This window comes from Nothoprocta perdicaria, unplaced genomic scaffold, assembly GCF_003342845.1.
Source record: "Nothoprocta perdicaria isolate Ctin4 unplaced genomic scaffold, notPer1 scaffold_64, whole genome shotgun sequence".
NCBI lineage: Eukaryota > Metazoa > Chordata > Aves > Tinamiformes > Tinamidae > Nothoprocta > Nothoprocta perdicaria.
The window spans coordinates 1,922,495-1,937,352 of record NW_020455910.1 but is presented as its reverse complement, the minus strand read 5'-3'; the positions used below and the strand labels follow the sequence as shown (position 1 = coordinate 1,937,352).

Genomic DNA, 14,858 nt, shown 5'->3' with positions numbered 1-14,858 from the left:
TTTATTAAGTAAGGTCTTGCAAATCCAGACTGAATCTCTGGTTGCAAATTGTGTCCGCGGTCCCTCRTCATCCTGCCAGGCACCACTGGGGAGCCCGGCGCTGCCTCCTGGGGAGAGCAGAGCCCCACAGGTACCAGCAGGCTGCTGCTGGGCCTCGACGAAGCCTCTCCTGCTCTGGCCTCAACAAGCCCTGTTCTCTCAGCAGCTCCTCACTGCAGGAGTGCTCCAGTCCAAACCCTTCTGGCAGCCCTTTGCTGAACTTGCTCCAGGTCATCAATGCCCTACCCAGGATGGGGATCCTAAACTGGAGGCAGAGCTCCAGCTGCAGTCTAAAGAGTGTGAAGCTGAGGGACAACAGTGACTACTTCCCACCCTRTGACTCCCATTAGGAGAGCTCAGGCCACCCCTGGTGTCCTTTGCTGCTTGTTCTCGCATGCAGCTCACTCCCCACAGGGCAGCTCCTCAGGCAGCCAGTCCCCAGCCTGGGATTCTTCCTCCGTGGCTGCAGAGCTTCCCACTTTTGTCCCTATTGAACTTCCCAAGGCGCCTGCTGGCCCATTCCCCCAGCCTCTTGAGGTCCCTCTGGATGGCAGCTCTGATCTTGAGTGTATCAGCTGGGTCCTCCCAGTTTGATGCAATCTGCATATCTGAAGTGGATGACACTGTCACCACTTCCATTGATAAAGTGGTGATAGTTCCCTGATAGTCCCCTGATTTGAGTCCTCCACAGAGCACGATACATCAGCCGCTATCTTCTGGCCCCAATCTTTCTCCCTCTTTTTTTTTTTTTTTTTATAAACCCTTTTAGTTTTCAGCCATAGTGCCCTAAATTGGATACAAAAATATTGTGGGAGAGCATGTTGAAAGTCATACTACAGTATGAGGTAAGTAAGAGCCGTGGCTGCCCACCCCCCACAGATCCAGGCATTTTACCAGAAAGAATCAGCCTGGTCAAGCATGATTTATCCCTGGTAACATAACACACAAGCTGTTCACAGTCACTAAAGTAAATAAATAAATAACATACTTCATTAATGCAGAATAAGGTTAACAGAAACACAAAGCAAACCTTTGCTCTACTCAGCAGTAGGAAAGCTTCTCGTGGAATGCCAGTTCCAGGCTTTGGCACCACATTTCAAGATATGTGAGACAAATATCTATRTTAAAGTGATACTGCTGACTAGAAGGAAGAAAAACAAACAAACAAACCCATCACACTTCACTACACAAAACGAAGATTGCTTATACGAAAGACTGGGGCTCTAATGCAGCATCTAATACGAAAGCTGTTGCAAAGTCTACTCTCCTGTTTATTCTGGACAACACAGCTGGCAATACTCTAAAACCTATCCTGAAGATGACTGGAGAAAAACAATTTGTAATAGGAAAAACAGTGAGACATTTCAAGAGATTGTCTGTCATTGGAACTGAACAATCTTCTTTCACAGAGCCTGGGCAAATATCTGCCAGAAACGACAGAGATACAGATGACCTTGTGTTGGATCAACAGAGCTGATATATGACCTGTCTTCCAAGACATTCACTTAAAAAAAAAAAAAGTTAATTTCAAAATGATTTAGTATTTATCAGTATTTTGGAAATCAAAAATTTGAWATCACTTTCCATCACAGATTATTCATCAGATATCTCCAAAAATCCAGTTAAATCAGCAGTGCAGAAACTAAACCATTATGTCAGATCTTAGAATAAACTGAAAATGCTTAATTCACATTTCACTACACTGCTCAAGGGTATTTTTTTCCTCTTTACCGTATAAGCATAAAGCTATTCAAGAGATTCCCCACTAAGCATTTTTCCAAAACAGTGTTTCTTATATGAAGCAGAATTCCCCCGGAATAGCTTACCAATAGGAGGGAACAAAGAACGCTCTTTCCAGGGCCTGCCCACCAGGGCGACGCCCCAGTCCTTTCCATTGCCATTAGCATCCCCAGCATCCTGGCCCCAGGCCGATGTCTCTGTCTTCCTCTTCCCAGCTGTAGCTGAGGACACAGATGTCCATTTCTCTTCCCCTACACCAATTTGCGAGGAGATTTTTACGGGCTTCTCGTTCCAGCTTCCTCCATTTACAGTATGGCTTTCATTCAACCCTGCAGAAACTTAAAAGCATTTCAAAAGTGTTATGTAAACAAGAGCTGGATGAAGAACTGAAATGCTATGCACATGCACATGTACTTAACAGTAAAAAAGCATGTACAAACAGAAAAAAGCACGTACAAAAGAAAAGCAGCTTTGCTACACAAGTGGAATATGGGAGAGCTGCTGCTCTCTCAGCTGTTTTTCCAGTTCAGATGATAATCACCATCTGTCTTCTAACTTGATGAGCGAGGAAACAACAGCACCAAATTACMCTCTATTCTACGTCCTCTTCTTTATAGGGCTAGCATCTTGCAGTGACCACTGCCTCAATATAACAATAATAATTAATAACAAAGGGGGAGGGAAGAACAGATTGCAAACGTTGCTAGGTCGTTTCTGCTACCCAGCAGGGAAGGAGCAACTCATGCGGATGTGGGAAGCCCATACACGGAAAGGGAGACTGCCTCCTGCTTTGTAACACTGGTGGCCTCRGACACTTTGCAAGCAGGAATTAAAAAGAGAAAAAAATCAAGGAGTAGGAAATGCTTCTTAAACACTGTAGGGACTTTGAAAAGAGGACAGCCATCATACGCTATAGAGTCCATAAATTTTAAAGAAAAAGAATACTTTATAAGCAATGTATTTTATGCTACACTAATGCAAAAGACAAGTTTAAATCTATGACAGTAACTACCAGTCAGAGTTTAATGTATATTTTGAAAGGACTCAGTAGTATATCAAGTAATACAGTAAAAAGGATTTCATAATGAACCTTAATGTTTGTGCAAAATCACCCAGAACRCCCAGCATGATCTACATATCGCAAACAATTCTCAGCAGTGAAACTGCTGATTTAAACTTATTAAAAGTTATTTGCATAGTGTTAAGCATAACAGTCAACCAAGAACTGAGGCTTAATTCAGTCAACATCATATACCAACAAAAGACATGATGGCCATGACAAAAATGACAAAGTCTTTTAGTTCTCAAACATATTCATTTATCAGGCAACACAAACCTGCTGCATTCAAGGCAGCCTTATKGGCAGGGAGAGCATAAAGTGCCCAAGTAGCTCGAGCAGGCCAATCTTATTTCCAAATCCAGATGTACATAAAGTCTCAAATTCCATTCCTAAATCCACCATCCTCTCTACACATCTTCAGAACATTTGTTTTTGCAAGTCAATGTCCTCTATGGATACTATAATGCCTTAGGGCAAGCAACAAGTAATGAACATAGAGAAATCGAGTTGAACCTTGGTGGATAAAAATTCTGTGACCTTGCAAGAAGGTAGCCAAAGCCCTGAAGCAAGATATTAGATTAATCTGTTTATCAGACTAGTCTCTCATCATTAACATTTACCTTCTCTGTGACTGGCAATGTTTCACAGGATCACAGAAAACTTAAGGTTGGAAGGACCTTTAGAAGTCACCTAGCCCAGCTTCCTGCTCCAAGCAGGTCTAACTGGAAAATTACAGTACATTATCCAACTTCTGGAAATCACCAAGGCTGGAGAGTTCACAGCATCTCTGGAAACATGCTGAAGAGTTCCTCTCCTCGTGGCTGATCAGAATGTCTCTTACTCAGTTTGAGCTCTGCCTCCTGTCCTCTCATTGTGCATCTCTGAGGACAGTATGGCTCCTTCCTTCTGTGATGCATTTCAAAAAGTCTGCATGTGAAGCAAGTCTCGGAAAAACAGTTTCATTTTATGAATCCGGGTGCATTTAATAACTGCTGACTTGCTTAATTACAAAAACTACTTTTGGTTAAAGCAACACCACTAATGTTGACTTAATGTACAGCTAGGAATGCAAAAGAACTATCCTGATTTAATTCTGACAAACTAATTCACTTTAAACACTGCTGGATCAGTTTCTTTCATTAAAAAAAAAAAAACCCTCCCACCCAAAAGCTGGTATTTTTGAACTCAACTGTAGTATTTATATCAAGGTTTTCTTTGAATAGACAAGCAGTTGCCATAAAAAGCGATTAATTTCACAAGATTAGCATGAGGAATCTTAACAAAATGAGCTAGCTGCATAAAGTTCCAGATCAATAGCTGTAGACCATCCTGCACTGACTAGTGGTGGTTTCACTTTTGTACAGCACTTTTAGTTTATTAGGATGCCTGGTAATAAAAGTTTTTTACCTTGTGGAATGGCTGACTCTCCCTTTGTGGTTTTAGAGTTGCTAAGTTGCACATTCAGAAGYGTGTCACCTAATCAAGAAGTGGAAAAGGAGTAAGTGTTGCAAACAGCAATAATTGTAAAAATAAGAGCACTCATCACTATAATGATTGGGCATGAGGGGGAGGGGGAAGCACAATGATATCTTAAAGAAAATTAAGGCATTACTAGAAAGCTTTAGAATAAAATTAAATGTTATGATTTTAATTATTTGTGCTTGTTTTACAGACAGACAAAGTTAAAAGCTGACTTAGGGCCTATGAATCAATTAAATGCAGATTTTCAAGAATTTTAGCTAGTTCCCCAGAAACTCAAGACAGGCTTCAATTTCCAAGCAAATAACTAAGTATTTCAGAAACATACACATATTTTTAACTTTCACCTTACCATAAAAAGGTAAGATACAGCTAAATTATTTTCAAATTAGTCTGGTACAGTGTGATCTATAAGAGCACATGAACTCTCCCTACAGCGGTTACATATGTCCTGGAGAGCCACAGAATATATGAACAACAGTTAGCATTTCTTGAAGCTGTTTGTATGTAAAGATGCAGAGAGAAAAAACAAGTCAAAAAAACCAAAAAGACTGAATTTAGTCCTCAAGAACAAGTACACACTCAAAGATGCCAAGTGACAACAAAATAAACCACGAGGAAGATAACACATGTAACTCTCAACATACTGTCACAAGGTACAAGATAGCAATTAGGCTCTTTTTTYCTAGCACTTCCCTAGAACGTTAAAGCTTCTTCTACTTTTAAGTATCAAAGTGTATCAATCGGTTAAAAGTACATAAAACTCTAAACTGTTTGACTGTCTCTTTTTTCAGTCTCTTTTAGCTTCTTAAACTATTTCTCTATCACAGAGAAATATGAGTTGCTGTGCCTGCCTCTACCCAATCCATGACTTTTCTGATACACTAGTAGCCATAAAAGCTAAAACTTTGCCACTCCTTAATTATAATTGCTTATATCTATTAGTTGTAACAATTATTATAATTGGTTACTAAGCCTGAGTTAGATATTGCTGATAATTATGAAGAGGTTTAGCATAGGTGTTAATAAATCAGATGTTGAAGCAAAAGTCTGCTTGCTAAAGCAGTTAAAGGCCTGGGAGGGAACTCGTGCACAGTCTTCCTGCAAGCAAGCARGCAGCCAGGAAACAGGCACGGAGCTGGCGCTGCCTTTGAAGTCTCCAGGGGCACAACGGGCAGCGTCAGCACAAATTGAGAAGAAGTGGGCAATTCTAGGTACCAATATACCATGTCTCAACTGGGAGAGCACTAGAACGGAGGCCAGTGCTTCAGCCACTAACTCCCATTTCTCTTCAGAATTTCCTAGGAATGTGTGATTCAAAAAGGAAACAGCAGGGCACAGAGGGGGCAAGTTCTATGCAATGTGAAGTATCTTTAAATAGCTTGAAATGGTTTCTCAAGAGATGATTTTTCTCAGACTTTCCCTATCCAGGATACCAGGATGAATCCAGGATACATCCAAAGAGAGTCACTACTTTACATCAAATAGATTATATTTTTAGTTTTGACACCTCTCATACCTTTATTTTTTCTGAGACCAACTGGAAGCGAAGGTGCAGGCACCAGTTGTTCAATGGAAACAGTAACGGCATTTTCCATTCCTTGGAGATTCAATTCTCCCGAGCCGGTGTCAGTCAACACCTTGTCTCTCTTGCGCTGTTGTCGCTTTTCTCTGTTACTGATTTTAGTTTCCCAGGTTCCTAAAATACCCCCCAAATAAAAACATCACTAAAAAAGTTAGAAAGTAAATGGGAAAAAAAGGTTGTTTCAGATCAATTCAGATCAGATTTTATTGAAAAAGTTAAAGGCATGGCAGTCAACTTCGACATTAGTGTGACAGCATGAGCAATTCACTGAGTATTTTTTCTGTTTGCAATGCAACAATACTTCGCTTCATAGACAAAAACAAACAACGTGAGGGCCCTACTATTCATGACTTCTCAGGTTTTGCAGGTTTAAGTATAAGAAAATAGTTGAAGTTGAATGCTCTTATTTCAAAAGTCAAATTTCCAGGTACAACAAGCAACCATTGGGTTATTATAAAATGAGTTTCCCATGTTGCCTTATGAAACATGAGAAACAATTCTTAAAAAGCTTTTAAACCAAAATACACATGATTGTTTTTGTGCATGTGCTCAGTACCTTCATCAACTTCCTTTCCATCCAGACGTGATGGATCCTGAACGGCTTTAGCATCTCCCTTTGATTTCTTTTTCTTCTTTGACTAAAATATAAAGAATAAAAATAAAACATTACCTCAATAATTACTTTCTGATTACATATTGATTTAGAATATTAAAAAAAAAAAATCAGAAGCAAATTTACAAACAAATTCCCTGAATAACTCTCTGTATAGACAATCCCTTTAAAATGGAAGGAATATTACACAATACCGATTCCAAATAGAAACCAGGACTACTGAAGTAACACGAAGGAATTAAGCAGTATACAAATGATGAKGCAATCGTGTACTTCTGCAACCAAGCACAAGGACTGGTGAAGACTCCACTCTAACACAAACACAGAGGAATATGAACAGTTTGGTGAGAAACTCCACTCAGACATAACCAAGTTTGTACAAAAGGAAGCATGAAATTAGATACTGAGGAACAAAAAAAAAAAAAAAAGTCAGTGTTGCCTTAAAGTGGGAAGAGGATCCCAGCATGGAAAATTACTTTGAAGGAGAACAGTGATGAGAGTTTACAGCATATATTCATATTTTTTTTTCCTAAAGTTATCACCAGCTTCTAATGCTTGGCTATTCAAGCAGAGCTAAATGAATAGATGCATTTATTTCTGCAAGCTGCTTTGGTGCAACAGAGAACAACATACCATTTTAAAAAGATGACTTTGAGAAAAAGACGTACAAAAAACACGATTCAAAGAATTGAGATGACACTTATCACAGAATGCCTCAGGGCTTAATCTTTTAAGAAGCTAATATGAAAGTGCTGGTTACCTGCTTTCTAATGTCTTGCTAACAATATTAGTTATCCTTTTGTAATACATGCTAATATTAGAATAAGACTGGTAACTGACAGCTCATGGTCAGTTTTTTACAGGGCTACAGACTACATGATTTGCTAGCCTTAGCTGCCCAAGAAGACTATGAAAATGCTCTAGAACTCAGGGCTGGTAACAGCTAAATTACCACACCTGCAATACAGGCCCCACAGCGTCATGTGGCACCTCTGAGCCTGCATGACCAAAGCGCATCCTAAAACTTGAACACAGTTGCTCAAAGAGACAGAGCTTAGTGCAGCATTAGAGCACAAAAAGAAACAAAAACCCTCCCTGTTTATTTGCAGGGCTGCCCTAGCACGCCTGCAAGCACTTGGAGTGCTTATTTGAACAGATTTAGCTCAGAGCTTGCTGAAATAAAATATCAACAGCCACAATGACACAGCTCACCAATGTGCTCTGTAAACCACCCTTTAACCAAGCACTGACTACAAAGCTTCAGCACTGCCCTCAAAAGAAGCAAGCTACTTTCAAAAAGCAATCTGAAAGAATTGTTTTTAAGAGTACGAATAAACACAATGATTTGCAAGAGTATCTTCTTAAGACGGAATTAAAAAGGAAAATGCACAACATGAAAAAAAAAAATATCCTCATCTGCAAGCAGCAAAGGGTAAGTGGGTGCCAAAGCCTTCAACTCTCCACTACATTTACAATCTCAGAATCCTTTGGCTCAAAACAACCCTAACCACTCAACTTTCTTAGATGTCAAGAGAACTTAAAAAAATCACTTTGGAAGTCTTTCAAATTGCTATTTAAGATGACTGTTCTTCCAAGTTGCAACTCTACATTTTTTTAAATAACTAGCTCCTATAGAAGTACTGATGTCAATTTGATACTTCTTATTATATTTTTTCAAAACTATTAAGCATAATGATATTTAGAAATAGAAGAATGTTAAATACTGAAAATATATTTGCTTTCCTAACCTGAGTTACTGGAACTTGGCACTTAAATTTATTCTCCACCTGTCAGCCAAACTAAGCACTGTAACAGCAACTTCTTAGAAACAAGACAATATATTTAGAAAAAAAGGGGGGGAGGCAAATGAACAAATCCCCACCAAATAATACATCCCGCACTGCCCGAGGTACAAAAAAAGGCAGGGAAGATCCCACCCAAAATGCCAACAGACACGATGAGCTCCTGTATCATAAGAAAAGCCCCTGTCATGACATTATGCAAACCTTCTTTGCTGCCAAGCAGTACAAAGTGAAGCACCTACACGTGATCCCTTAAAATCTGTGGAGGCTCATAATGTTGCAAATGCAATGGATACTATGAGTGCCTTAATCAAATAATTAATGCCTATCAAGTTACCTGTACAGAGCTTAAAGAAAGGGCTCAGGGCTGTTCTTAACTGAAGCAAACGTGCTCTGCTCGTGCTTCCCTCAGCTGAGCAGTGCTGTTCATTTCCTGGTGCTGCAGGTTCAGCTTAGCATTTCAAAGTTCAAAACTCGAAGTCTGCTCTCCTGTGCTAAGGCTAGAGGCTAGCAGGTAGCACCTTCCCTACCTGGAAATCTCCTCAAAGTACAGTGAAAGTTAAGAAATAAAAAAAAATAGAGATTCCTTCACATTTTATTCTCTCCTCGACAAAGTACAGAGTCAGCCTGTTATGTGTTTCATGGAAAATCGGAAGAAGTGGGCAGGGTGAAAGCTTAAGGCAAAGCCACTTCAGGAAACTCTTTTATTTGCCACTTTAAAGTCTTCCAAAACTTCTGTAGTCCTATAGTCAACTAACAGAATAAAGTCTGTTGGCCAACATACAAACTACCTACAAAATAACTGTTTACTTATAGTAGATGTATTATGTGAAGAGAATTAATCAATTCTACCAATTGAATACTACCAGAACATAACTGGCAGCCCCGGCTTCACTACATAGCCCAGGAGATGTATTATGCATTTTCAGAAATCCAGGCTAGTAACAAAATTTCATGCATAACATTAGCAAAAGAACCAAGACAAAAATCACTCTTGGTCACAAGACAATCATAAATTTATCTATGTCAACCAGAAGTGACAGCATTTATGATAAGGGTGGAAGAAATCAGTCYTTACAGTGCAAAAATACAACATTGGCATTAATACAGCTACATTTTAGATAAAGCTACAGACTCAGCTTTAAATTCAGCTGTTTTGTTTGCATAACAAGAAGCTGCCCGCAGACTTCAAAGACCCAGTTTGTCATCAGAAATTAAGAACTCTAATCACTAACGGCTAGATCTGACAAAAGCAATACGCAAGAACATGCTCTTATTCTTTGAATAGAGGTTCCACAACTGTTGGATCATTTACAAGCCCCTTAACAATATCATCATTATATTTTATCTGCACAGAAGCCAGCAAAGATTAAACAAACTTTATTATATAGACTTAGTGTGAACAGAAGTTTCCACCTTATTTTTTTCATTTTGATTTATACAAACATTTCATGATAAGGTGTAATCTCTGTTAAAAGCAAACAATCAAAACAGCTACTTTTCAGATATAGAAATAACACATATGAAATTCTGATATGTTGTAATTTTAAATCCATAACTGACCTTCTCATTCTTCTTTTCTGCATCCAAAGGCTGCTTTACATTTTCTCTACGAACCGTCTGTATTACTTCATCTTCAGATACATCAAGGATAGACTGTCCATTAGGCTGCATAAACAATTAAAGTTGAATAACAAAAAATGAGGTGGAAGCAGATAAAGCAAAATTCAAATTACGGGTCTACTGAAATACAGCTGTTCATTGACTGAAAAATACAAGATTACTAAATAAATCAAACACACTAAATTGGACAGGCATTCAAAATACACACTGCAGTTCTATATTAACCAAATGTGTGAATGACAAAAAGAACACAGAAGTCTACTCAGCTCTTAGCAAGCCCATTAAACACTTGCCATATCAAAGCACAAATTTCTAAAAACTGCCAGCTGTATGTGCTATAAGTCATCTAATTAAAAGAACACAATTAGCACTTAGCAGCAGTTTGGCAACAGGCTCATAAAAAAAAAAAAAAAAAAGAAAGAAAAGAAAATCGAGCTTAAAAAAATGTCTCTGCTTTATTCTCCAAGGACCTGGGCAAATGCCTAGCAGGTGACTTGCTCCACAAGCTCTATTCCATAGCAGAATAGACATGAAGTATGAGCAAAGGACACGCTGCTCTTTTCTTCAGATGGATGGATTCATAGACACTCATTACATTTGTCTACTAGTCTCCCCTCGCAAAATATTAATGGGAAGAAAATCACCATAAGTTTCTTTGATAAAGTGAAAATTCCAGACAATCATTAGATTAGTCATCTTCAGATAACCAAGGTGTATGCCTTAGCTTACATAAATACATAGACAAAACCATAATTACAGATTTTGTCTGAAGTCACAGACAATGCTAACCTCAATTACAGTTTTTAATATTGTGCTCATCCCCAGARCAGACAAAGATATGTTAAGTATTATACAACTAAGTATTACACTGCTGTTAGACATGAATCTCRCCAAGTCAAAGGCAATTGCCAAAGGAAGTAATTGATACTGAGTGTAAACAAGTTTCTGGTTCACAATGAACCAGATATATAATCTTCAGTCTTTAATTTCTTAAACGTGAAGAACTTGGCTGCTTTGTAACTGCTCTAATGTCTGGAGCCAATGCCTTCTCTGTGCAAAGATGCTTTTTCATATTTAAATAAAATATAAACACATGCATTAGTTTCAGATGTTTTGTTCATTAAGAAACTACCTTAATTTCACTATACACCAATTTGATTGCTTTAAAATAAAACAAAGGTCATACTAGAATGACCTTTGTTAAAGGAGTAGCTTAGTAAGASCTACTCCTTGAAAGACTAGATCTGAATTAGAGTATTAAGTCTTGCCATAGAACATTATACTTTCAAAGCACCCTTGACATGGTTTCAYCAGTGCAAAAATCAGTATTGCTTGGTGTATTTAGCTGCCAACTTCTTATTTTGCAACTATTATTAGAAATTGAAAGATCAGATCACCTAACCCCACTTCTTCTCCTGCAAAGAAGGTAATTTTAAAATAGCTATTTTATATCTAAGGTACACTTTRCCTCTCTAGATATTCTGAGAATGGAGGCTCTTTTAAAGACCTGCACCTCAAAGCTCTGTGTAAAGTTCCTCTCATCAAATCTCTCTGTCGTAGCTTCTRCAGGGACACTAAATATCCAATGAACAGTCGTCAAAATAACTTGTTCCCATTAACATTTCCTGAACCTCGCTACATTCTCCAGAATCCACATGACTTGTATCAAGGRTTTACAACCAATTTTCTTGGTATTGCATACACAGAATTTGGCTGTTGTGAAATGATCCCAAATTACTGTACAAACTATAAATAACTTAAATTTGAATGATAGTTTCTTTACTTCTCTCAAAATCATCTATTTCCCAGAGGGCTTGTTCTAGGCTATCTCATGCCCTTTAAGCAGGAAAGGGCAGGAAAGATTCATCCACATGACTGTGTAAAATCACTGTCTAATCATGTGATCATGTTGACAATGACCATTAAAGACAAGTTTAAAAGCTGGTACTTTCATACATTTTTCCCTGCGCACTCACAATATTTATCTTTTCAGTAGAAGGTTTCCATATTTAATTTCTGCCCACAGATGAATCATAGAATTTTGGGCAAAATTTGTGCTCATTTTTGCATAATGCGAGACAGCAGCAGACCTAGGAAAGCGGATGAAGGAGAAGGGGAAAGCTGACCTACAATCTTTTAAAAATGCAACTAGAGAAAAATGGTTATTCCTAAKTTTATACAGTGCTTTTCAGATTATCCAGAAGCTCTGGTAAGAATAAAAGCTCAATAAAAAGAGGTGAAACTAAAAAGCAGCAGAGGGAGGCAYAAGAATTTTTCACAGGGGAAAGAAATCAAAGAAAAAAAAATCAAAGCTGTTACTTGGGAGTGGAAAAAAAAATCTGAAGAGGGATCAAAGGACAAGGATAGGATAAGTGTTAGAAACTTTTCCTCTGCTAGGAAARAGAGACAGTGCTTTACTACATGTACCTAAACAGATACTAAAGGGAGACCAGAAGGATCCCATGAAACTGCCTTGCTCCAAGCAGCTGGAGAAAGCCAGGGCTGGCTCTGTAAACTACTGTCTTTATGAACACTGAGCTATTTCAGACTCRTATTACCTCAGTCTGCCTATAGGAAGCAAGTAAACAGAGCTCGATAGTTGTTAGCAAGTCTAGTCAATGCTGCTCTGCCAAACTTATTTAAAAAATATATTAGGTAGGTTGCACACTACATAAAGCCAACTGCAAGAAGCAAATGCACAGGCTTCCTCAAAGGGAGCAGTCAAGAATGCTTCTGTTCTTCACAGATCAGTTATACATCACCTGTCATATGATGAGCTCAATCTATATTAATGATAGCCAYATGATAGCTTAATCTATATTAAAATAATCATATAGCTTTTAAGTAGATATCTGTAGTGCGCTTTTTAATCCCCATAGACTAATTGTTTTAAGCTTTCTGAAATGCCAGTGGTTAAAAGACAGACTCTGGGATAGTAACCCCTGCAGTAAATCTACTGCTAATAGGCTTAATCTTTTTCCTTCACAGTCCTCACTACTCATATCAGGAATGACAAAAACACAAGCTGAAAACCACCACACTACCTACAAGAAGGATTTGGGGTGCCTTATGAGTTTTCAATACCATTTCGAGTGTTCTGTCGGGTGAAACAAAATCAGAAAGCATTTTGGGGGAGCACACTGATGAAGGCTCCAGTCAAGTTACCCACATTACGAGCATGATGCAGCGCCACTTAACTTCACCACCAACATACACTTACTTGTCCTGTAATTAATGACTAAGATCATGCATTTTCCTTTCAGAAAACCTTTTAAAAATTCTGCATGGACATAAYGAATACAGTAATATGAAAATGGCTTAAACCCCCCTCAAAAGACCGAATGACAAGCTGGCAGATGAAAATTGCTTTACTCAGTGTTTCTGAAAATACTTGGTCTTACGTGGCTTTAGCTTTTGTAATTCTGTGCATAACTAAACTGAACAGCATAAGTACTTCAAAATCACCAAATACAATGCCAGTTAGATAAATATGTTTACATGCAATTAATACACAATTCCCTTTATTATTAAGCCATGTACTTTATATCATGGTCAAGCCAGAGGCATTTCTTCATCTCCTATGATGAAGCTTCTCCTATTTCTTCTTCATAGCCTCCCCTCTCTTTTGTTGAGTCAGTATTCAGTGTCCTCAGCGATGACTTGCAAGAGTTTATGCTCTGGTTTTACACTAGAGTTTTATTTATTCATTTATTTCTGAGATTATGCATTCTCTGGGACACAGACCAACAAATCTGTTAAGATTTTGGAGGATCTGCCTTTCAAGATGGCAAAAAAGAAACTGTCTCTTCATGTCTTCTCTAAAATGGAGGCCTAGGAACACTTGAGAAATTCTCAATCAGGAAACTTCCTCTTCTTGCTGCTCAACTCTTTGCAAGTTGCAAGACACTAAATCAACTTCAGCAGCTCACTGAAGGTCAAGGACAGCTTGACAGTCTGGGCAAGACTTTTTTATGTTTGGTAAGGATATTCTAGCCTCAATTTCTCATTAAAAGAATTATCATACAAAAATATAAGCTTATCTCAAATCTCAGAAGTGAACAACAAAGGAATCAAACAAAGGAACAATTTTCTTTCACTTTCTCCCCTTTTTCAGTTTGTCAAGGAAACAATAGAGACTTAACGTCGTAAGAGACACACATTTAAAACACAGTTATAACAGGCCAGAGGACATCTGCTGCACTTTCATTCCTATAATCCATTGGACATAAATAGGATTACAAATATACTAACAAAAGAAACCATCCCTTCTGCCCCCAAACTCGGGTAAGTGGCAGCTTTAAAGGGCCAAGTCAGTAATTTCTGTATTCTATGAGTTTCCTCACGAAGCACAAGCAATTTAGCGAGCACAGAAGGTTTCCACATCTACTAAGATTAAAAGGCAGGAATGATCTTAGGGGATTCTAAGACACAGATTTCCTCATTAGGGAAGATGATCCCTAGCACAACTACTAAATCGGACCAATTCCTCCCGAGGCACGTTCCTCAGGAGATCAACGTTATAAGCTTGGCTAAAAAGCAGGGAAAAAAAAATAAAATAAAATCAAGTTTTCATCATTACAACATTAATGGGTCTCGCGATGCTGCTTCCACTTGCCTCTACCCGCCTGGCCTGCTACTCCGGGCTTGAAAACCCCAACCAGGCTGAGGTCTCCAACACCAGTTCCTACCTGGGTAAGGCTTGGGCTAATAATAAGGCCTTTAAACAACGTMTCACTGAAAAGGTTATAAAAAATAAACGCCTTTTTTCCGTTTTTTTAAAAAAAGGCGCCCTCACCCGCGCCGCCTTCTCCACCAGCTTCTTCCTGCCCCGCTTCTTCTGCTCGTCGCCTCTGAGCAGCAGCTGCGCGGGCGCCGCCGCCGGGGCCGCCTTGCCGGGAGCGGGGCCTGCCGGGCCCG

The 14,858-nt window shown here is 38.8% G+C and overlaps 1 protein-coding gene across 1 annotated transcript in view; it reads right to left on the bottom strand.

Annotated features, from left to right (window-relative positions):
- Positions 1–14,858, bottom strand: part of MTDH (metadherin) — a 40,973-nt gene that overhangs the window by 16,502 nt on the left and 9,613 nt on the right. The window contains exons 2-7 of the mRNA XM_026050008.1: positions 14,737–14,846; positions 9,882–9,986; positions 6,460–6,541; positions 5,838–6,017; positions 4,247–4,315; positions 1,866–2,117 (exon numbers count right to left, since the gene is read on the bottom strand). Of these exons, the coding sequence (XP_025905793.1) occupies positions 1,866–2,117; positions 4,247–4,315; positions 5,838–6,017; positions 6,460–6,541; positions 9,882–9,986; positions 14,737–14,846 (798 nt within the window). The remainder of the gene's footprint in view (positions 1–1,865; positions 2,118–4,246; positions 4,316–5,837; positions 6,018–6,459; positions 6,542–9,881; positions 9,987–14,736; positions 14,847–14,858) is intronic.